General features: G+C 37.7%; 1 protein-coding gene across 2 annotated transcripts in view; it reads right to left on the bottom strand.

The window, feature by feature from the left end:
- LOC125228483 (proton channel OtopLc-like) overlaps positions 1-18,758 on the bottom strand; it is a 102,169-nt gene extending 83,411 nt beyond the window's left edge. Inside the window, exons 1-2 of one of the 2 annotated variants that reach the window (XM_048133056.1) lie at positions 18,679-18,758; positions 17,256-17,606 (exon numbers count right to left, since the gene is read on the bottom strand). In XM_048133056.1, coding sequence (XP_047989013.1) covers positions 17,256-17,479 — 224 coding nt within the window. In that variant the 5' untranslated portion in view covers positions 17,480-17,606; positions 18,679-18,758. Of the gene's footprint in view, positions 1-17,255; positions 17,607-18,024; positions 18,130-18,678 lie in introns of those variants that run through there. The other variant, XM_048133057.1, reaches the window with a different exon arrangement.
- Positions 18,759-25,652: the final 6,894 nt, after the last annotated feature.

The following is a 25,652-nucleotide window of genomic DNA, read 5'->3' as shown; positions in this document are numbered from 1 at the left end:
TGAAAAACTAGTTAGCAACACTCACTGGCTCGATGCTACATGAAGAATCAGAAATTGCTACCACAATTATTAATTTCACTCAAATAAATTAAGTAATAAGAGATTTTATAAATTACCAGTTTTACCACATATTTTAAGATAGTAAACACCACATTTAAAGTCCATTTAAACCATATAAATAGTAGTAGTTAAATTATTTCTCCACAATACACGTTGACCAATTATATTCCAAGACCAATCATAAAAGAACTTTACTTTTATAGAAATAGTGTGTGACTCTACCCTATTCCTATCGTTTTCCCTATTCTAGCATATCTGAAACACAGACCGTCACTTACCATAGATCTTGTGTTCAAAATATGCACAAGTGTATCCCTACCATAAGCTGTACAGTTCAGCCAGCGAAGCTGAGATAGGCAACCTATAGGCTTGTGTTCTTATCCCCCCCTCTGCTCTTGCCCGCAGGCTAGGGTAGCAGAGAGTAGATCGCCCTATCCGTGTATATATCCAGTATTCTAGGACACACCAGTACCAGCCACATGAGAGACCCAGCTGCGATCAACTTTACTTAGATGTGGATCGATCACAACCGAAATCCCCAGCAACCAACGCCAGCTTGGACCAGAACACCGAGTAAATAAATATATATATATATAGGACCCCAGCCTCAAATACTGCCGACTTCAGTGAGCAAGGATTACTCCTAATGTCTTTCGTCAATCGTGAAAGTCCTCACTTCCATCTAACAGTTGGACTCTTTGAGACCGGTGAGAAAATACGCTTTTATAAGTATAAAAAAGCGTCCAAGCCCCCACTTGGAACAAAAAGACCCCTAAACGCCTCTTATTTGACACCGTAAGGGAAGAAGCGCCTAGCCGGACAACAGTCTGTCACAAACAATGATCTGGCTTATAACTTTCACAAAATAACCCCATAGAAAATTACTAAATTCAATTTTACTGACCAACTAAACAAACGAGTGAAGTTTTCTTTGCGCGCTATAATCTAAGCTTAGTTTTGCAAGAATTACTCCCTACAAAACCAAACACAGACTTATCTCCAAGCACCAGCCATACATCGACCCAGTCTTTGTATTGCTTGACGGCACTCATGAAACAAAGCACAGAAAACCTCACTATACACAACAATTTAAATATAACACTACACTATAAATAGAACACTAAATTAACCCCACAACTGACAGTAAAGCAATTCCACCACAGGTCTAAGTTCAACTGTACGACGATATTGTCCCCGCACAATCAAACAGAGACACAATTTCAAAGTTTACAATCACTTAGAATAATTTCCAAGTAAAAACAAACAGAGAAATAATAGCAGAACAACTTCACTCACCAGTATAACACACGAAAGCCAGAGACACTGTTAGTCTTGTAGATATTTTAAGAATGACGCGCGTCGGCTCGCTCCGACCCTTTTATAGATTCTATCTCCGACTTCCGACTTCCGACTTCCGACATCCGACATCCGACTTCCGACATTCGACATCCGACTTCCGACATTCGACATTCGACTTCCGACATTCGACATTCGACTTCCGACATTCGACATTCGACTTCCGACATTATGGCTACTCAAACGTTTGCTTTGTTTACTAAGTCTTATGCCCTATGCATTAGAGTTCACGATTTACACACGGATGTTTGCTTATCAACAGATGCCGAGTGCACGTGTTTTAGAGAGAGACAGAGCTATTGATATTGATACCTATGTAGTCCAATAGTGGAGCGATTCGCAAATATTTTTACGTAAATATTATTTTGTGGAACATTCTTATTTATCTTGTAAGTAATTTCGCAATGAAATATTTTATCTGTTACTAAATGTTACATTGAATGATATACTCAGGAAGCATAATAACCAATATTAGTCATTATTATTTCTTTGACTTGTAAATGAAATCCAGACATAATATCGGAACGTTACGCAGCTGACAACTGTCAGTGTCAGTATTTCGTCCATGTGAACGTAGTTTGTTGATAAATACGTTTTTCCAACCTGTTTTACATTTAATAATAGTGAATTTTATCAGTGATGACGTAACTAAACATGTGATTATCCATCAAAGATATTATTTGTTAAAATATTCAATGAAATCCCGAAGGAAATATGCACCAAAAAGTTGGTCAAGGAAAAGTTGATTCGCCGTAAGTTTTATATGTAATAACGAGTCCATTTCCTCGTCATAGACGCTTGTTCTGTTACAGGCTCCACACGGTTGTCATCGATTTTCGACAAGTTTCGAGTTGAAACTCCTAAATTTGCACTAAAAAGAAAATTGTAAGACCAACGGCCGTCGGTTCTTCAATCTTTTATCTCTATATTAAGAGCTATATTTTGAAACAAAAATAATACTTATTTATTATGAGTTTTTTAAACATGGTTTAAAAAAAAAATCAATTTTCTCGAAATTTTAATTTAGTGAAGGGTGTTACATACTCGTACATGAAATCGACATGTTTGGATTTACTTTAGGCTTTTCTAAAAATTTAAGAGATTCAGATTCAGATTCAGATTCAGGGGGTAACTCCAGCCAGCAGATCCTGCTGCAAGGACTAGGAAGGGGAGACTACAGGGGGAGGAGATTTTGATACGCAATAGCGCTGTAGGTTCACGTGACTCTGATGATTGAGCCTAAGAGGCAGCGAGTCGTTGGATATGTCTGCGTCACATCTCACCGACTAAGACTCGAACGCAGAATCAGACAGAGTACGTTTGCAAACTGGCTCATTGCGCAGCAACCCCTGCTGCCCCGCCGTAGGCCCCCGCAGCCTGTCCAAGACACCAGAGCACCCAGTAGATAGGGTTGGGAGTGTAGGGTTTGCAGTCAGGATAGTAGGAGAGACGGGAAATTTGGAGCCGACCCGAATACAAGGCATCGTAAAGTCAGCGTTGGGTAGATAAATACTATACTTGGTGTGTAATAAATATTAGGTGTGAGGATATGTGACTGCATTTAAAATACACCCTCCCCTTTGTCTCACTTGTCATTTCTTCGTCTCGGATGTATCAGACGGAAGCTGGCTAGCTTCCAGAGGGGCTTCTCCCGTCTTCTTTTACGGTTTCAGAGCCAGCTTGATGTCGTTGCACGTTGTAGTTGTGTTATTTCAGCGATAGTGGAGTATATCGGTAGTTTTCTATAACTCCACGGATCCCATGTATATTGTTCTTCTTTGTCTCAATTCTTCCATAAGTAGTCTCTACGCGTGAAGTGTGTAAATATTGGTTGATTACTACATTGCCACTGTTAAGATCACCCACAACACTTTACTATACGTTAACTAAACAAATGACACTAAAAAATCAAAACGTAACTAAGTAATTGTTAAATTTGGTAAATATTTCACACTGTAACTGCTTTCACTGTAAGATAAAACTGAGGCTAGCATTCTGAAGATATTGTAGCACAGTTCTCAGTTTTGTTCAACCGGCTGCGCAGCGCATTCTTGATGATGATCTACGAAGAGGGTTGAGTTGAGCACTGTTTAGATAATGAGTTATTTTTTCTGTTGCTTATTCTCGTTGATAGTTTCATTTCATGTCATTCTTTGTGAACTCGATGTATTTCTTATTTCTTGACAGACGACAAACACGTGAGGTTTAGTGCAAACAGTTTGAGTGTCCATAATATGAGCAGACTTGGCGAAGTAATAAGGGCTCCAGTAACGTTGTCCTGTTGTGGGTAAGTGCAGAGTAATGTAATGGTGTTGTTGGTTGTAGACGTCTACGGCGATATGTTTGATAACACGTCCGCTGATGGGATAATTAAGAATGAATAACGTTTTAAAGCGCCGATGCAACTATGTATTACCATTTAGGCAAATAAGGGTTTATGTATTTCTTTGGTATCTTCTTGTGACATCTATTTCTTCGAGCTCATAAAAGACCCTCACAATTTTAGGCCCATATTTTCACGGTGCATCCATTCACCACAACACATATAGCATTAGATACACAAGTTCACTTAAGGAAAGGATAGCACAGATAATAACAACGACAATTTATGGTAGTAATAGTCACTTCATCATCTACACTCGAAATCACTTAATAAGCACTATACTTCTGTTAGTACCTACTATTTTGACTACCACAAGTACCACAACACTAGATCGCGCCCGTATGTATTCATGTAGGTACCTAAAACTGAGAGAATAAAAATATAGTTTAATATAGTTGGCCGGTTTAGTCTGGTCTGGTAATAAAAGCGATTGTTATTTTTTTCTCTAGTAGGTAGCGTGGGTTCGAATGCCAGATGGGGCCTATTGTCTTAGTTATAAATTTGCGTCAGGAATTTGGAAAGACATTTGGATGAAAAGATTTAGTGGGGTTTGCAGATTTACTATGGTCGGGCGGCCGGCCGTTAAACAACCCTATATCAATAGAGTATTGCATAATTTATATCCTTTTTGACCGTGTTTGGCAGAATAGCGGTGACTGGAGGCCAGATGTGTGCGTCTTTACAAGGAAATTGTCTTGGTTTTTTTAAGAAAGTAATTTATCCTTTTCTTTAATGGGAAGTTATTGGCTTGGTTTATGGTTTGGAAGTGCAATGTATTATTTTGTAAAAGTTGCCCAGATAGTTCAAGAAAACAGCCCGTGATTTTTTCCTTTTTTTTGAGTCTCAGATACTTGTTTGGTATTTCCAGCTAGCTATGTATCATTGGGGGTTGAGTAAGTACCTAAGGTGCTATTATGTAAAGCTAAGTAAAGTGAAGTTAGTATCCACAACATTATAGGTATGTTTTCCAAACTAAGATATTTCGTTACAGTTCCTAGTTAAAACGGTACCAAAGGTATGATATAAAGTGTTATACAGCGCAAAAGCAATGGTAATTTTAATGCTGACAACCTGGTCAAATAGACATCGCTATCGGTTTTATTGAGACCAACATTACAGGCCTTCTTAAATCAACTTTCCTGTCTTGTGCAGAACCGTAGCGCTAGTTCTAGACACATAACTTAATTAACTAATATGAACTATGCGGCCCATGGAAATTGCGTAGTGGAAATTTTAGCTAATATAGTTTAATTGAGGTACCTGGACTATGTGACCTGTCTTACCTACCTAGTTACTAAAATAGTCAGGTATAATTTTATGGTAACGTCACGGCTATCGCTCAACGGTTCTGCGAGTCAATGTTAACTTTTGTTCTCGATTCATTAATTTAAAACTGATCAAATAAGGCGTTACTTAATGTAACTTAAGATTAGATTCAATAGGACTATAAGATTAGCTTAAATATAACTGAAATTGGTCACGTGACTGGCTCTTTCAGGCTAGTGACAAATAACCTTATCTTAAGTCGATGCTAGATTATAGATTTGAAATCAAAGTTAGGTAGGTGTAATAATAATAAGTTACTTAAAATGATAGCGTGTACAAATGATAGGTATACATTATTGAATGTTTCGCTTGGTTATTCTTAAAATAAATTTAGTATTAAGTATATATGTTTAGTACAGTTACATGATATTTGTATCCGATTTACATTTTGTTACCTCGCCTAGAAACAAATAAATAATTACCATTAGATTGAACTATGTGGAATACAAGCATACTATGTGTTGTGCTTATTAAATAGTAAATAAATAGTCGCGTTATATAAATTAGGCACAATGTGTATAATTAGCTAAACTGGGCGTATAATTGTAATCAGCTGATATCCCTTTCGTTGAGGCTTAACAACTTGGTCAAGCTAAATCTAGTTAAATAGGCACCTAAACCTAGGAGCACCGGTGTTAGCGCTAAGTAAGACAACAGAGATGGAACGAGCTCACCAATTTGGTCGCAATGAAGGTGTAGTTAGCATCAGCCGCTGCTTCTCGACGTTGGGTAGTAGGCGCCGGGCCCAGGTTGGGTATGGGCGGCGCGACGACGAGAGCCACCGGCACTTGGCTTGATTCGCTACTAAGTACTCCTAAGTATAGGTATTTAATCTAACACTGTCTCTAAAAATTGAGTAACTGTCACTGTAAGTATGTAAACACACTGCACACGCTTGTGGTGCGGGAAGAAGCTCGTAACTCGTACTGCGGATTGTCTGTTTGGATGCTACTGGGTGTTTTTGGTCTCGCACTGTCTCTATAAATTAAGTAAATAAGAAAACACACGGCACACTCGTAACGCGAAAAAAAAAAAAAAAAAAACAGGCTTTTCTAAAAATTCAAGAGAGATTTAAATATTAAACTAATTAAAACAAAAGTTATGACAAAAAACCAGTTTTTGACCCTACAATTGTTCAACTTTGATTCCAAATATCACAGAAACAATGAGCTGTGAAGTAATTATATACTATTTTGCTATGCTAGGCTTTAGAAACTATCATAATGTCAATGGATTCAAATCGAAGGTCATTGGCGCAGGGAACGCCCTTAAAAGAGCAATACTTAGTGAGATGTAACTACGATACGCTACTGAGCGTATCGTCTTTTGGCTGGCGATCCAGAAAATGCATTGCCTGATTTGCCTGTCGGGCATCAGCGCAGGTAGGTATCTCATTTATGCTAATCTGTGGCACTGGCATGGCGGTTGAAACTATTTGCACAATTTGCGCTCCACACTGAGCACGAGGTGAAACCGGCACGTATTTCAATGCATATTTTTTACAAACTCATGGTATTAACTGTACTACTCCGCTTTAGAATCTCAATCGATTAAGAATAGCCCAGTATCAGGGGACCGATTTTTGAATTCGCATGAATTCGCCGTGTGGAAAACGACGTAATACTACGGCTTTTCATGCGTTCGAGATTCAAAAATCGGTCCCCAGATTTGAAATTACGTTCTTATTAGAGCAAAGACGATTTTTTTTAATTTTCTTTTCCCTGCTGAGTAAAGAGTACCTAAGAGGTAAGTTGTTTTTTTTTTTCGGGGAAACGCCGGTTTCTGAATTTACACGCAGCCGGAGAAAGAAAAATAAGATTTTTTAGGCCACTTTACTACACAAGAATTTAACAAAACGCAATATAAACGACCGACACGAAACCGACAGTGACGTCGGTCACGATATTGGATATTTAACATGCTGAATATACACGGTGTAACACGTGAATCCAAAAAATATTGTGCCATTTTGTGGTGTATTCAATATATTCATAATGATAAATGTCAATAAGTAACAAGTTCTTAAAGGTCGGCAACGCATAGGTGACTCCCCTGATGTTGCTTATGTCCATGGGATGACTGCTTTCCATCAGGCGGCTCGTCTGCTCGTTTGCTGCCTATTTCATTAAAAAAAGTAGCACTTTCCAAAAACGTACCTACTAAACATAACAAATAAATGAAAAATGTTAAGTATGTTTTGCGAAATTTACTCAAACTAATGGAACTTAGTACCTAATTATTATTGTAGGTAAGTATTTTGTGTTTCTTGTGAGCATAAAATCAGAAATGTGTGGATAAAATCGCTCGTTCCTATCTTACCGTCAAGCTAACAAGTCATAATGTAGCTAAACATATGTTAAAGCATGGGTGGCATAATATATTGAAATTGATCCCAACCATAAGCTCCCTCTGAAATAAGGAGCCCATATGCGGGGCTTCCCAAAGGTTCAACCGTAATAAAACACCTTGCATTTGCAATTTTTTGCCGCATTTCTTCGGCTTAGAAAAGGGGTATGGAAATTACGGTAAATGAGGGAACCATTTTGCTTGATATTAAACCTTGTATTTGAAAGCACTAGCATTCATATTCATAGCAATTTTAGGTCTAGCCCTTAATTATAATATTAAGTTTACTTTTTTACACCACTCACACTTACCTAAGCTATAAGTACTACCTAAGAACATTTAAAATACATAGTTTAGTCATTAAGGCCACATACTAACATAGCCTAATTAAAATCAAAATGTTACTAACAATACCTAAAAAGTTACTTAAAATATGTAAAAAGAGTGTCTCTTTTCGCCAACAAACTGCCGTGCAATTTGGCGAAGATTTAAAACGTAGTTTGTGTTATGTTTTCTGTAATAAATAATAATAAAAAAAATTGTTAGGACAGTACAGTGCGACATAAAATAGTGAAAACAAAAGGGCGCCACTTGTCACGTTTTTGACTCGTATTATCCCTAACAGGGATCATCGATTGATTTGAAACTCGTAGCCAATAACGATATAGGTAATTCCTACTATTTTATACCGCAGTATGGATAATTCTGGATAATTGGGACAAACTTTGTACGGAACCTACAATAAATGCCAGCTAAGCCAATGCTGTCCCATGTTCAGTTTAATTAACCCCGGTAGCAAGCTATGGCGGTGTAGTATAATTTGGAAAACGCATTTGCGCCGCCGAGCAAGGGGCGTGAAAACATTGTCGCCTCATACTTCTAAATGTGTATAGGTACATTTCCTGAACATGACAATTGTTTAGTATTATGTTTGTCTAAGAAAGGGGACCATCATTGTAAATAATAATATGTATTATATTATGTTGTATTATATTGTTTACGCAATTTGATATATTTTAGTCATATCTATCGCGATAGCTGCGTGCCTGGGCTGTTTGATTTTAAAAATACTTTTAGAACTGGGAGCGCAACAATCTTCACTCATACAGTAGTTGGACATATAAATATCTATGATTTAAATATATTAAATTTTGTCTTAAAAAGTTTAAATATTTTTATATCTCGGGAGGACTAGGTTTGTATGGTAGGTAATCAATCGTCCAAGTCGCTAAAAAATTGAGCGAGCAATTTTAGGGACCGGCCACATCAGAGCGTCGCGTGTCTCGGGGCGCGCAACGGACGGGGACGTCATTTTGTATAGGAAGGACGTAAGACGCGCCGCCAAGCGGCGCGGCGCGCGCCACGCCGCCGCCACGCCACCTGGGGCGCGTCTTACGTCCTTCCTATACAAAATGTACTGAGGAGACGTTTTTTGAATTACATTCAGGTGGCGTGGCGCGGACGTCCGTTGCGCGCCCCGAGACACGCAACGCTTAAGTGGGAACGCTGGCTTACAGTTTCAGTATGAATCCTCGCAAAAAAACACGATGCAACATGCGACTTTTGTTTAGTTTTCACTCGAATCCGTTGGAATATTCGTTTTTGTTTTTGTTTTCTCTTTCTATCGAACCGGTAGCAGCCATAACTTTCTAAATAAAAAGAGTCAGTTTTCCAATTATTCGCATAATGGCAAATAAGCTCCCTACTTCAATTCTAAAAGCAATTATAGGTATTATAAAAAACTACATACTCGTACCTAACCTACCTAGGCAGAAGAATATATATTCTTGAACAAGAATGACCTGAATTATGAAAAATCAATACAAATTATATTAAATGGTTCAACGACCCTATTTTATACGACGTCAATATCGAATAAAACTTTTAATTTATGTCTACGTAAGGAAGGGTAGCTAAGTTTCTTTTGAGTTCAAACTACTTACGGAGACGTAGTTACAACTGTTACAAGTAGGTATAGGTACCTACTAATAATTCCTAGTAACAAAATTAATTATTATTAAAACGTCCCTACATTATGCAAAACTGTCTCCAGAATTCCACGTTTTCTGATAGCTTAACAAAAATAATTTGAAAAATTAGGTACACAGAATGACAGATACAGAACAATAAAACTGTAGCAGGTTACTATTGGGTTGGTAAGAAAGTAATGAGCGAATCATAACCAATATTGTAATTTTTATTCAATTTATTATTTTAATCATTTATCAAAAATATAATGGCCTTCGTTATCTACTACTTGTCTCCATCGTTCTGGTAAAGAATGAATAGCATCGGCGAAGAAGTTCTTAGGTTTAGATTCAAAAAACTCAGCTATGTACTGTCGTAGATGGGCTTGATCATCGAACTTTTTTTCATTCAAGGCATTGCTTAGCGATCTGAACAATGCGTAATCCGTAGGTGCCAAGTCTGGAGAGTACGGTGGATGAGGTATCACTTTCCAACCTAGCTCCAATAGCTTTAGCCGAGTCACTTTTGCAATGTGTGGGCGAGCATTGTCGTGTAAGAAAAAAACTTTAGCATGCTGTGGACGATTCTGACAGATTTTTTGGTTTAAATTTTCAAGCTGATTACAGTATACTGATGCGGTAACAGTCATTCCACTTGGTAGGAGTTCCCAGTGAATAATACCATGAATATCCCACCAAACGGACAGCATAACTTTTTTCGGGTGAGGCTCTGTTTTTGGTGCCTCTATTCCTTTTTCGTTTGGAGCTAGCCACTGACGTTTGCGTGTGTGATTTATATATAAGACCCATTTTTCATCTCCAGTGATAAGATGGTCCAACCAGTTGAATGTGCGGCGAAAAGACAGAAGTTGTATGCAGATATCGGCACGGCGGTTTAGTTGATCTCTATCAAGTTCGTGCGGTATCCAAACACTGTATTTGTAGTTTTTTCCCAACTCGTGTAAATGTGTTTCTATGGTGACATGAGAGCAGCCTAACTCGGTAGCAAGAGTACGACTCGTTAGCCTAGGTTCTCCTTCAATTAAGGTTTTTAATTTGGCTACATCAATCTTCACCGGTCGACCAGACTTAGGTTGATCTGATAATGAAAAGTCGCCACTTTGAAACCGCTGGAACCATCGTTTCGCCGTGGCCTCAGACACAACTTCAGGAGCAACACGCTGACATATATTACGCACTGCTTCGGCGGCTGAATGGCCAGACTGAAGTTCATATAGTAAGCAATGCCTTACATGCATTTTTAATTCGTCCATTTTCTTCCTTATATTAGCTCGGCGACAGCTAGTGAATGACTGACGAGAAACTGTGCGACTCGCCCTTTATATACTTTCGACCATAGAAGATTCTAGAACTCTCTCAAAAATTTTATGTGGAATTCAATCGATCGCTCATTACTTTCTTACCAACCCAATATTTGAAAAAGCATTCAAGGGTGGCAGATATCTTTGTTACATTGTGTCATACACTAATACTAGTGATGATATACTTATTGTAGGTACAGGTATGTACGAGTGTACCGCTCCCTAATTGGCTACAATTTCCCAAACAGACATGACGTGACATCAGACACCATTAGCGTTAAATCAAGCTCGACAGAATTCCCACTGTCAATTACCATCCGAGTTAATGATGCCTGGGGGTGAGATTTTCGTCAACATGTTTAAATTTCATATATAGATACTACATGGTTATATGTTATATCACAATTCACACTGTTGAAGATCCGCACAGGGCCTGTAGCCAAGAGTACTACGAGTATGTACGAAGTTATATCTCTCTATCGCTCTTCCGTATTAGCGTGACAGAGCAAGTTTCGTATTGTTCGCCACCGTACTCTTTGCAACAGGCCCAGTGCTCGCTGTACAAACGAGACAGCAATATAACAATACTTTGCTCATGCTTCGTATTAAATGAGTGTAATACTGCATCTGTGGGCATCACAACTTTTGACGCTTATCCGAAAAATTTGCATATTTCGTTTTCATCATTCGTAAATCGTAGTCTGGAACTAAGTGGCCCACACAAGAAGTTTTTTAAACAGTTTGGACGGCGATGTAACACGATAAAGTTAGATATGTAACAATCCCGCTTGAACATGAGTAAGCTCACAGGCAGTTCCGGAGTCTATAAAAATAGGATAGAAATTCCTGGAACAAGTACGGTAAGGTTGTCAATGAAAAGTTCCTAATGCATTCGTTTTGAGAACTTTTGGTGTTCTCGTTTTTATTGTTAGGTAAAATTAATCTCAAAATAAATATTAATACATTATTAATATTTTGTACCTACACACATCACGTTCTGTGCTACACATACTAAAATTAATGTTTTTAAAGATATGTCAATCTATTTTAATGAACACAAGTTAAATTATAATCTATTGAAAATATTTCAACTGGCTGCTGGTTCGATTCCAGCCTCAGGCACCAGAGGACTTGGTCACTTTTTCTTTCATATATGTAATTTATTTTGGTTTTAATATGTCAATCTAGCTCAGTGAACATCGAAGTTCTTCGAATCGTTGCACAAGTCTGCTTTATCTGCCTGCTGTTGAATCAAGAATAGAAATAAATAGGTCTCATTTCCTTCTATTTCACTTTATATTACCTCTAGCCTAGGTATCTAACTATAAATAAATTGACAGATTATGTAAGTAGTAACTTAACAGTTCATTACGATACTGTAACGTAGAAGCTAGTGGCGATAAATTAAAACACGACCAAAGGGACTATTTTAAATCAACAAGGGTTACGAAATGTTTCTTCGCACATTTAGCCTGTACGTTTAGCCCTTTAAAGTTTCGACATGACTATAGTAATGTACTAATTTGCGATCAAGCGCGAAAAAAAACACCATATTTAGATACTGTAAAATCATATCGGTTTTGATTTGAGTACTTATACCTATTAATCCTATTATAAGATAGAAATAATATGAAAACATAAACCAACTCCTACGCTGATATCTTTCAGTCAATGAATTATCTACTCAATCACTCAAGAGCCGTAGATAGGGTGAACTAACTATTAGCCCTTCGAGGCGACTGACACCACAAATAGCAACGCTCCGAAACACCGCATCCGTAACTAAGTTATTGAGGAACATAAAATAGTTTGCTAACTGGAATTCTATTCTAATTGCTACAAACACAGGCCAATAGTTCATTCATCCAAACCAGCATAAAGGGCCGACCATTAAGGCTGTCATCCTGTCTCAGATTATTCGTTACGGATATCGAGGTCATAATAGATGGACGCGTCTTCTATACTTGGTTAACTTGCTGTTTTCGGTGAACTATCAGGATTCTCGTGAAAATTGAGCGATGAAAATTTCACATTCCCGTAACTGAACAATGTTTAAAGTGCTTAGTAATGGGCTACAGCAGGGATCTATTTTGAACAGGACCAAACCATTAGAGTAATTTAGATGTTCCTGCAACATGAATCAACTACATATTGGTAACTTATATTAAACGGATCTATATCTTGAATAGTGAGACCGGTAGGCTAGCAACCTGTCACTGTAATATCACGATTTCGTTTTCTTTCAGATAGTCTGTCGGGACGGCCTTGTACCACGTGGAGGCGGTCAGTGGAGAAGGAGGCTAGCGCAAGTGGACTACGCTGGAGGGATCTCCCAGGATCGTTAAAAGTGGAAGATTCTTCTAAGAGCCCTATGTCCCTAATGAGGGATAACAGGAGCACATCATCATCATCATTTAAACGCCAATGCCAGCGGCTAGCTTTGGACAACAAGTTATAATTTGTATAAAAGTTCATTGCACTCTTGTGGATAAAATGAAACTTTGTCATGTTCGTTTTCGAAGTATCTATCAAGAGAGCCTTTACCAGTTGGTGTGGTGAAAATATCTATTGTAATCTACATATATTCTGTAAAATTCCTTCCATATCATTAGCATTTTAATAACAAAAGTTAACGTGAAGCCGGCATCAAATGTTATTCTTTTCTGCTGACTTGCTCGAGGTGGCAGTTTTGCAGTGTCATCCTAACTAAACACGCATTTTCCCTGCTTTAAACATCCCTCCGTGTTATGCTTCTGATTTATGGGGAGTGATATGAAGTAAAATCGCCCCTTGGGACGTCATGATTGATCTACTGCTATGATTTTTGAATAAACCGCTGGAGTTCAGAACAAGTCTGATGAGTATAACTTAAAGTATTACTTAAAGCACGAAAATGGATATACCTACTTGTGTATGATCCAGTAGTCGTATTCGATGTACCTTTTCTTTATTTCCCGTTAAAATAAAATGCTTCAGTGAAAAATAATACTTCGATACCTTAACGATAAAGATACACCATAGGTTCAATAACAAATCTATATTAAGTAGGTAGGTAAGTACAAGAATACCAACTTACTCAACTAAAGCGATACTCTATGATACAATTTCGGTGATTTTTCTAGATTAAACAGTCGGTTTACAAATATTAAATAAAAATAAAACTCAACTCAACATAAAACTCGCTTTGTAATTCCAATATAAAAGTACTTCATTATTTATGAGTTTGCTCTAACGTTGATAGAAGTCGAGATCGTTGGGCAGCATTTAAATTAGATTTTGATAAATGCCCCTTCCGCCGCCAAAGTCGTAAAACGAAACAAAAGCCGACTGCACCAATAAACCCTTCTGGGTGATTGAAACGGCGCGCTGCCTAATTTGAAGTGTCGTGAAAACATTGTAGATAGGTGTGTATAAGATTCTACATTTATGGAATTAGAATCATTTGATACCAAATATCATAACCTATTAGCACCAATAGAACCGAAATATCAATTCACACTTCTGTTTTCTGATTCATAAGTAGGTACCTATTACTAAATTATGCAGGTACAACCAAAATTTGACTATTAAATTATAAAAAGTATTATACGGTATTAAAAGTGCATTTTATTTACCTATTTTATTTAGTTTAGTAAATTTCTTTCGGATAAATTGTTAAAATTTATAATCTGGCAGGATAACATGTCACACGAACTAAACGCACTTCTTAGTAATTATTACAAATGTTGGTTGTGCAACAAAAATCCTTGGCTGATTGAAACATCCTTTGCCTGAAGTACCTATTGTAAGGATAGGTAGTAATTTTTAAACTAAATCCATTATTCCCTTGGGAACTAAATAGTACATTATTCTTCAGCATCTACACGTAGATGCAATGATATCATTAAACAGCAAATGTGATAAAAAAAACCCTTTACGAGTATACGTAGACTGATGTGTGACAGCAAAGGTGGACATGGACTTGGACAATGAAGCTCGGCCAATCAGACTTTCCGTTTTGTTAAAACCTGGATAATATTCCACAATGGACTGCCGCCACGAAAGGCACATCCGCGTTCGATTGACCGCACAAATAAAAGCTAGCTAGCACTCCGCGGCATATCAATCAGTGACCATGCGGTTACTGTGACCCCCGGCTGGAGAAAGTCACTGGAGCCGCGGAACCCGTCCGGCGGGTGCCATGGCACACATTTGTCGCGAGTCCCGGTTCCCATCGCTGTGTACTGTACTATCACAAACAGGGTAGGTATTGTTATTTTATGTTGATCGGTAGGTTTACTGTTAGCTCAGCCGTGCAATTTGCTCATTTACCTACAGAAAATGTCACGATTGGGTCGCCTTAATCAAGATAATACCTAATGTTTAATTATTATATTAGGTAAGGAATATACCTTGTGCATTAAGTATTGTGTACTTTCTGCGTACCTTAAGTACAGGCATAGAGGAATAAGTAAGGGAAGTTGTAGCTCCATACATCAGTAAATGCAGGTTATTTGTATAGGCATAGTTAAGTGACATCTAGCGACAATCACGCGTCAACTAGCGTAAATTATCAGTACTGCTACTTGTCAATAGATGTCGCGACGAACGAAAAGTCTAATGTTCACCAATTTTTAGCTACTATTACAATAGTATTAATCAGTATTCTGTTTTCAATTCCTTCTGCTTGTAATATAAGTTTTAAACTTTTCTAATATAAATTTTTTGGCAGACGAGATACAGTTGCCACCTAGTATCGAGAAGTGGTACTGATAATTCACGCTATTTGACGCGTGATTGTCGCTAGATGTCACTTAACTATGCCTATATACAGGCTTATACAAATAACCCGCATTTATTGATGTAGGAAGTTACAAACTCTTCCCTTACTTATTCCTCTATGGTACAGGATAGGTACTTAGGTAGTAAATACCGAGACTAAAGTGCTAAAAAAAATGTGCATTATGGTAATACATAATGTTTTTTTGACCATGACTAAACTATTCAATCTTGAATATAATTAATTTGTGACTTAAGTCCGTCTCTACTTGTACATAAAGGTGCTTAATTAATATCTTGACTATACCTACTCGTAGGTACTCCTACATTGAAAGCGACGACGCCCTCCGCCCTAAATCAAGTGTTTTCATTATCTTTTTATTTCTTAAAGATCTTAGCGCTTTCCCCAAAACAAAAAACAAGCAAACTTAATGAAATAAGTGAGTTTAGGTACTCCTATTTATAGAATTACCCAAATACGTTTCAGTTGAATTAAGCGCGCCATTCATTAATTAAAGTGCCCCAAACCCAATTAAAAATGCTTTACGTTTTCACCGCGACCGTCTGCTTGCTGCATATTAATTTACGGGAGCATGATTTATTTACCACCAATGTACGTACAGCGGATATTAAATAAATAAGTACATAATGTGAACAACGAAGTACAAGCCAATTCTAACTTTCACCATCACTTTAGGACATCTAAAGGATGTCATTCGGATATCTTGCATTTCATCGTCCTTGCCCGTAGCTGTATTAGCGCGTGCGGGACGCACAATGACTGAATGACATCATTCGGATATCGTTCTCATGTCGGTGTACGTTTGAAATAGCCTGCTAGTTCCGTGGTAAACCTGCGGAAACATTAATCTGATTAACGGAGGTTGAGTTAAAAAACTTCAGTTTGAAACCTTACACAGAAACAGAAGTTTGACTTTTGACTGGCGACTTTTCAAAGAACATGAAACGTGACATGTGAAAAAAGTTTCTTTTTTAGGTTTCTTCCAAGTTCCGATCCGATTACAAAGCAGAGAATTGAAAAAGCGGTAAACTCGTTTTGATACGACCTCCTCGTGCCAGAAAAACAAGAACCTTAGCAAATTGTTTTAGTTCTTATCGGGATCGATATTTCTTGGGAATTTTCATTTACAGTTTCAAATATGTGTCATTGAGATTTAATCAAATATACGTGTAGGTATCGATATAATCAATGCGCCGCTCCCAATATTGTCAACAGACAAGACAAGGCGTAACAGGGTTGCTTTGTTACTAGCCAATCCATTGCAGACAGACGATTCACGTAAGCTGACGATGACGCCGATTTTCTATGAAATTGACAAATCTCGCGCCAATTCTCAATTAGACAACCTTAAGTAACCTATTTGTCTAGCAAATCACATAGCATTTGATATTGTCCAGTCGCTATTCGGTGCAGGAAAAGTTAACGTTAAGCTCTAGACAGAGAAACATGGAGAAATATGGGAGAGGCCTATGCCAAAGGCAACCAGACAAAACGTCTGCTGCGGAGAAAGGCTAGCAATAAGCAGTAAGTAAGCAGGAAAACATCTTAAGGAAACAGGACTAATAGCAACAGCCTAGTAGCCCTCCAGGTTGGAAGGTCAGATGGCAGTCGGTTTAGTAAAATAGTGTCTACACCAAATGCTTAATTACCTAGCTCTGTTTTAAAAAGCCGGGATAACGCATGGAAGAATAAGACAAAAATTCAAATTAACTCACCATGGCGGGAATTCCTTAGTCTCCTCAAGGCCAGACGGCGTCGCGAGGGTGTCAGCATCGCCTTCGGACCTGCCTCCTGGGTGCTCCGGGATCACTCGCTCGATCGTCGTCACCTCCTCGATATCCGAGTCGATCCCCTGAGCGAAGTCCATGTAGAACGACTCCCGAGAGTCGCTCGAGCCCCGCCGAAGCTTGAGGGACAGATCTGGCGAGCTGTCATCCATTTTTGCTGCACTATTTCATGTCACTAGTACAATAAAATTTATTCATATAGTTTATGGTGAGGTCCATCTTCTAGCTTTTTCATCCATTTTGGAGGGAGGATATTAACCCATTGTATTTGTATTGAATCTGAATTGAGTTTTCATTAGTGTTTTTGGGCATTATTGAAGTGAAATTGAAATATATATATATATATATATATATATATATATATATATATATATATATATATATAGTGGTACGATTACCTACAGTTAGGTCTAGGTTTAGGTGCCTAACTCTATTTTGAAAAGTCTTCCGATGTGGAAGCTACACTTTAGAGTGTTGTTTCATCTGTTACTACTTACTAATACTGACTCAATTACATATATTAAATCAGACACGAAAGTAATCATAAAGTAAACTGTCAATAAAAGTAAGTACCGACTCCATGTAACGAGCGTATAAAACGCATCCGATCAGTTAACAAAAAGCGGTCCGACCAGAAACAATGACTGCCATTTATCTTCAGCACAAAAAGAGTGAATTGACGTAAAGGAACAATGACCTGTCCATTCGTAGCTTAACCTTCCCTAAAATCGACGCGGCTTCCTGTGGCGTTAATAGCTCACACGAACACACACGAACACACGCACATGTAAGTGCGCTCTTAGACAGAGTGACTCGAAGCGATTACGGAATCAAAGTAACAAGTTAGTCACGTCAAGTCAGTCATTGCGTATTTGACGACTGCCATAACAACCAACAAAGATGCGAGGTGTTTATTAATTAATTATTGTTTCGTAATTATAACCCATCGAATAATATATTCTAAACTGAAATTGGTAACAAAACAAATACTTGTGCCTTAAAAGGAACACATATGTCAATTAAAAAACAAATTTAATATTGGTCCTTCCGACCGGATAAACTGCAGTTTACATTAGAAACTTAAAATTTTGATAAGTGAAATGAATTAAATCTAATAAGAATTGACAATAACAATTACAAGTCTATAAAGTTTAAGCAAATTATGAACAACATGACAGTCCAGCAACACAAAGGACATGAATATTAAAACCGCATTCACAGGCGATATCAATCGCCGGTTTCCCTGGAACAACAATAATGCCCAAGAACAAACATGCTCATTTACACACGTCGCACAATCCGATTGCTATGCTAGGCACGCACAGACTCAGAGTAGACACGGAACACTCACACAGGGGTAGTATCGTAGTAACACGTGTACTCGCGTCAGGCCGGGCGGAGCTGGCGCCCTCCCGCGGCTAAAGTTGGCGCGCGATTGCGGCCGCCGAGGCCAGCGAGCGGGAAGGGTGGGGGATGCACCCTCCGGGATCAATCTAACCTGCTTCGCTCCCGGTCGAGACTGTGCCACGACATTTGGGCATCGATAGATTTATCACAAAAGCTCCCACGCTCAGCCGTCTACTATTTATGTTTTCTTTATAAAATGTTAGTTCATATTTAAATTAATTTCTCTGGAACTTCTTTTTTTGTTTCATAATCGAAAGTAAATTGGAAGCCGATTTAACTTGTTATAACATTAAGACTTTGTGATATAAATAATATAACTTTGTTATTAACTGTACTCTATTGTTTTAAGCCTACTGAGATGTGACTGGATGACTGGGTGTATTGAGATGACAGGACCTAGCCCCATAGCTTTCGCCGATTAGCGTTCATAGGGTTAACCCGTTTACCGGCTCCATTCACCGGCGCCAGCGAACGTGTCTCCATAAGTGTTGTTTATTGTAGATAGTAACTAAAATAATTCTTTTTAGGGTTCCGTACCTCAAAGAGGAAAAACGGAACCCTTATAGGATCACTCGCGTGTCTGTCTGTCCCTCTGTCACAGCCGATTTCTCCGAAACTACTGGACCGATTTACTTGAAATTTGGCACACGTATGTAAACCTGTGGCCCAAAGACGGACATGTAATTTAATTAAATGAAATTTAATCACAGGGGTCACTTTTGGGGGGTAAAAATGGAAATTAAAAATCAAAGTTATTAAAACTATATTGTGTTACATATCAAATGAAAGAGCATTTTATCAGCATCTGAAATATATTTTTTTTATATTTTTTGTTTTGGTAATTTAGAAGTAATTTAAGAAAATAAGCAAAAAATGACCATTCCCCCCTTATCTCCGAAACTACTTAGCGTAAAATTTTCAAAAAAATACACGAGATAGCCCTCTCCCTGTAGATTACAGGAAAACCTATTAGAAATCTACAGTCAAGCGTAAGTCGGACTTAAGAGAAAAAACTCAGATTACGAATTTCACTCACTGCCGCTGCAAGTAGTTACTAAACGTCTTAAAATTGTGTAAGAGAGTTGGACAGGTATAAAAAAATTCATTTCTGTCTTTTTCTTTTTAGAACTTGTTCAATTTTTTTTTCATTTGTACAAAATGACTTAAGTTCCTACTAAAAAGGAGGCGCTTAAGACCGTTTATAAATTGACTGAGCAAAATTTTATTCAAATCGGTCCAAAAAAGGTGTCTGTTGACGAAAACATAGAATTTGTGCCACCGAAAGCCCAAATCTGAAGTCCATTTTGCTCTATCTCTTATCGTTTCCGAGATATATACGTAAAGTTTTGAAAGTGCGAAACGTTAACTTTGCCATCATAGTCGTTCAGGCGCTCATGAGTTCTTTGTATGGAAAAGTCGAAAACCGACTCGCACTTGACTAATGTTCATAGAATGTTGTGGTTTTTTTTTATTAGCAAAAATGACTTAAGCGCCTTCAGAAGTGCAGGTGCTTAAGACCGTTTGTAAGTTAAAGTTAGCTGTGATGGCTCAACGAAGAAAGAAGATTTCAATATCCTACTTATACATATTTCATTAATTTTTCATTAATCATACAGTTTTTATTTATTACTCAAGCCAAGCGTTACGTTAGCTATTGCTATTGAAAGGAAAACTTGTGTATGAAGCTTGAAACAAATTATGGGACGCGTCTGACGGACGCGGCTGACGACCGCGACTGATAAGCCGATGGCTTGCGTGGGCGACGGTCGCGCGACGGCGATGCGACGCATACGAAATCAAACCTTATCGATATGGAAGTAGACGATGCGATGAGACGTGACGGCGACGGTCGCGCGACCGTCGCCCACGCAAGACACGGCGTAAGTGTGCACAGTCTTAAAACATTCAGCGCCTCAGATTGCGGTAGGACACCATCCGCTTCATCCGAACGCTCAAGGCCATGTCCACGGTTTATGTCCAATAGTTTGCACAATTCAGTGTCATATTTAGAGATGGGCCGAATATTCGGTAAATATTCGGTATTCGGCATATTCGGCAAGTTTTTCAATGTTCGTATTCGGCCGAATAGTTCGGTTACATTGCCGAATATTTACCGAATAAACAAAGTAAATAAATAACGTAAGTTGTTTCGTAATTCATGGGATAATACCATCCCATTTCAAGATTCTAAGGACCAAAGGGCGTTATAAATGCGTTAAATATAAGTACCTACACTAAATTATGTAAAAAAGTAAAAATAACATAGCTTAACAAACAAAAATCTAAATTTTCTTATGCACTAAATTAAAGGAACATTAAGAGCCTTAGTTAGTACCCAATGTACCCATTACCAATCATTGAAAAGTTTTTAACTCTATGCCACGATTTCAAATAATATGGTGGAACCGAATATTCGGCCGAATGTTCGGTTCGGTAACAGCTGAACCGAATGTTCGGCCGAATATTCGTATTCGGCAAAGTCCCTATTCGGCCTATCTCTAGTCATATTCATTATCTAGATCGCGGCAGTGGACGGCGTTCGTCGCGTTTTTAGGTGATTATCTGATTATCGATGAATTATCGCATCGTTCTAAACTACCGCGCAGCAGCGCGAACTGAATTAAACTATGTTGGTTGCAATAAGACGTAGATTTGTTTAAAAATATGCACACCTGCCACCTGCGGTAATAAAATTTTATGGCTTGCGCGATGATCACATTTATTAATGTCATAACCGCCAATTGCTTGCATTTGAAATTGAACTTTAATTACTAAGAAATAACGTTGTTTTTGTAAAAAAATTAAAGTAGTTTTTACTACATTGCGAAGTTTTCGTTTGTCAACTAGACGCACACATTTGCAACTAAGCGATCGGACACTTTTGAGTGTCGAATTTGTAGGTGACAGTGTATCTAGCCTCGTGGCGCCGAATGTACTTTCTAAAGTACATAATGGTTTCAATGGAATTTTAACTCTCATGTAAACAAATAACGTAAGTTGTAAGTACTTTGACACTTAGAGACTCTATACATCTCTAACATCTCTTATTAATAATCATAATAGCTTTGTACTTTGTATAATTTCTTGTGTTAATATTTTTTTTTTATGAATACTTTTGCTTATTAAATTGTATCTTGTTTTTTTTTTTAATGCATGTTAAATATAAGATGTAATGTTTTGAAAAGAAGTGGCCCGCCGAGTTTCTTGCCGGTCCCATAGTGGATACCCTCCTCCAACTGAGGGGGGACTGAAATCTTCTCGAGGCTGAGGCGTAGGGTTAGAGCCGGCGTAGTTTTATTTGACGTTCATAAGCGCATTGTAATATGCCTACTTGGAAAATAAATATTTCATTTCATTTCATTTCATTTCATTTCATTTCATTTCATTTCATTTCATTTCAATAAAATATAATTTCTTTTGTTTCTAAAATTTTTCGAATAACTGAAATTGAATTCAATCTCAAGTACAATAAGAATCAAAATTCCCTAGCAAACATTTTGTATGGTGGGCGCCACGAGGCTAGGGAAGTTTAAATCGATGTTATCGCATCGATCTACTGAGGGGGGCGGTGCCTACAGCAGCTGTACTACGAGTATGTACGAAGTTATATCTCTCTATCGCTCTTCCGTATTAGCGTGACAGAGCAAGTTTCGTATTGTTCGCCACCGTACTCTTTGCAACAGGCCCAGTGCTCGCTGTACAAACGAGACAGCAATATAACAATACTTTGCTCATGCTTCGTATTAAATGAGTGTAATACTGCATCTGTGGGCATCACAACTTTTGACGCTTATCCGAAAAATTTGCATATTTCGTTTTCATCATTCGTAAATCGTAGTCTGGAACTAAGTGGCCCACACAAGAAGTTTTTTAAACAGTTTGGACGGCGATGTAACACGATAAAGTTAGATATGTAACAATCCCGCTTGAACATGAGTAAGCTCACAGGCAGTTCCGGAGTCTATAAAAATAGGATAGAAATTCCTGGAACAAGTACGGTAAGGTTGTCAATGAAAAGTTCCTAATGCATTCGTTTTGAGAACTTTTGGTGTTCTCGTTTTTATTGTTAGGTAAAATTAATCTCAAAATAAATATTAATACATTATTAATATTTTGTACCTACACACATCACGTTCTGTGCTACACATACTAAAATTAATGTTTTTAAAGATATGTCAATCTATTTTAATGAACACAAGTTAAATTATAATCTATTGAAAATATTTCAACTGGCTGCTGGTTCGATTCCAGCCTCAGGCACCAGAGGACTTGGTCACTTTTTCTTTCATATATGTAATTTATTTTGGTTTTAATATGTCAATCTAGCTCAGTGAACATCGAAGTTCTTCGAATCGTTGCACAAGTCTGCTTTATCTGCCTGCTGTTGAATCAAGAATAGAAATAAATAGGTCTCATTTCCTTCTATTTCACTTTATATTACCTCTAGCCTAGGTATCTAACTATAAATAAATTGACAGATTATGTAAGTAGTAACTTAACAGTTCATTACGATACTGTAACGTAGAAGCTAGTGGCGATAAATTAAAACACGACCAAAGGGACTATTTTAAATCAACAAGGGTTACGAAATGTTTCTTCGCACATTTAGCCTGTACGTTTAGCCCTTTAAAGTTTCGACATGACTATAGTAATGTACTAATTTGCGATCAAGCGCGAAAAAAAAACACCATATTTAGATACTGTAAAATCATATCGGTTTTGATTTGAGTACTTATACCTATTAATCCTATTATAAGATAGAAATAATATGAAAACATAAACCAACTCCTACGCTGATATCTTTCAGTCAATGAATTATCTACTCAATCACTCAAGAGCCGTAGATAGGGTGAACTAACTATTAGCCCTTCGAGGCGACTGACACCACAAATAGCAACGCTCCGAAACACCGCATCCGTAACTAAGTTATTGAGGAACATAAAATAGTTTGCTAACTGGAATTCTATTCTAATTGCTACAAACACAGGCCAATAGTTCATTCATCCAAACCAGCATAAAGGGCCGACCATTAAGGCTGTCATCCTGTCTCAGATTATTCGTTACGGATATCGAGGTCATAATAGATGGACGCGTCTTCTATACTTGGTTAACTTGCTGTTTTCGGTGAACTATCAGGATTCTCGTGAAAATTGAGCGATGAAAATTTCACATTCCCGTAACTGAACAATGTTTAAAGTGCTTAGTAATGGGCTACAGCAGGGATCTATTTTGAACAGGACCAAACCATTAGAGTAATTTAGATGTTCCTGCAACATGAATCAACTACATATTGGTAACTTATATTAAACGGATCTATATCTTGAATAGTGAGACCGGTAGGCTAGCAACCTGTCACTGTAATATCACGATTTCGTTTTCTTTCAGATAGTCTGTCGGGACGGCCTTGTACCACGTGGAGGCGGTCAGTGGAGAAGGAGGCTAGCGCAAGTGGACTACGCTGGAGGGATCTCCCAGGATCGTTAAAAGTGGAAGATTCTTCTAAGAGCCCTATGTCCCTAATGAGGGATAACAGGAGCACATCATCATCATCATTTAAACGCCAATGCCAGCGGCTAGCTTTGGACAACAAGTTATAATTTGTATAAAAGTTCATTGCACTCTTGTGGATAAAATGAAACTTTGTCATGTTCGTTTTCGAAGTATCTATCAAGAGAGCCTTTACCAGTTGGTGTGGTGAAAATATCTATTGTAATCTACATATATTCTGTAAAATTCCTTCCATATCATTAGCATTTTAATAACAAAAGTTAACGTGAAGCCGGCATCAAATGTTATTCTTTTCTGCTGACTTGCTCGAGGTGGCAGTTTTGCAGTGTCATCCTAACTAAACACGCATTTTCCCTGCTTTAAACATCCCTCCGTGTTATGCTTCTGATTTATGGGGAGTGATATGAAGTAAAATCGCCCCTTGGGACGTCATGATTGATCTACTGCTATGATTTTTGAATAAACCGCTGGAGTTCAGAACAAGTCTGATGAGTATAACTTAAAGTATTACTTAAAGCACGAAAATGGATATACCTACTTGTGTATGATCCAGTAGTCGTATTCGATGTACCTTTTCTTTATTTCCCGTTAAAATAAAATGCTTCAGTGAAAAATAATACTTCGATACCTTAACGATAAAGATACACCATAGGTTCAATAACAAATCTATATTAAGTAGGTAGGTAAGTACAAGAATACCAACTTACTCAACTAAAGCGATACTCTATGATACAATTTCGGTGATTTTTCTAGATTAAACAGTCGGTTTACAAATATTAAATAAAAATAAAACTCAACTCAACATAAAACTCGCTTTGTAATTCCAATATAAAAGTACTTCATTATTTATGAGTTTGCTCTAACGTTGATAGAAGTCGAGATCGTTGGGCAGCATTTAAATTAGATTTTGATAAATGCCCCTTCCGCCGCCAAAGTCGTAAAACGAAACAAAAGCCGACTGCACCAATAAACCCTTCTGGGTGATTGAAACGGCGCGCTGCCTAATTTGAAGTGTCGTGAAAACATTGTAGATAGGTGTGTATAAGATTCTACATTTATGGAATTAGAATCATTTGATACCAAATATCATAACCTATTAGCACCAATAGAACCGAAATATCAATTCACACTTCTGTTTTCTGATTCATAAGTAGGTACCTATTACTAAATTATGCAGGTACAACCAAAATTTGACTATTAAATTATAAAAAGTATTATACGGTATTAAAAGTGCATTTTATTTACCTATTTTATTTAGTTTAGTAAATTTCTTTCGGATAAATTGTTAAAATTTATAATCTGGCAGGATAACATGTCACACGAACTAAACGCACTTCTTAGTAATTATTACAAATGTTGGTTGTGCAACAAAAATCCTTGGCTGATTGAAACATCCTTTGCCTGAAGTAC

The sequence above is a fragment of the Leguminivora glycinivorella genome, chromosome 8 (assembly GCF_023078275.1).
Source record: "Leguminivora glycinivorella isolate SPB_JAAS2020 chromosome 8, LegGlyc_1.1, whole genome shotgun sequence".
NCBI classification, from domain to species: domain Eukaryota; kingdom Metazoa; phylum Arthropoda; class Insecta; order Lepidoptera; family Tortricidae; genus Leguminivora; species Leguminivora glycinivorella.
The sequence above is the reverse complement of the archived record's forward strand: the minus strand, read 5'-3'. Positions and strand labels throughout refer to the sequence as shown.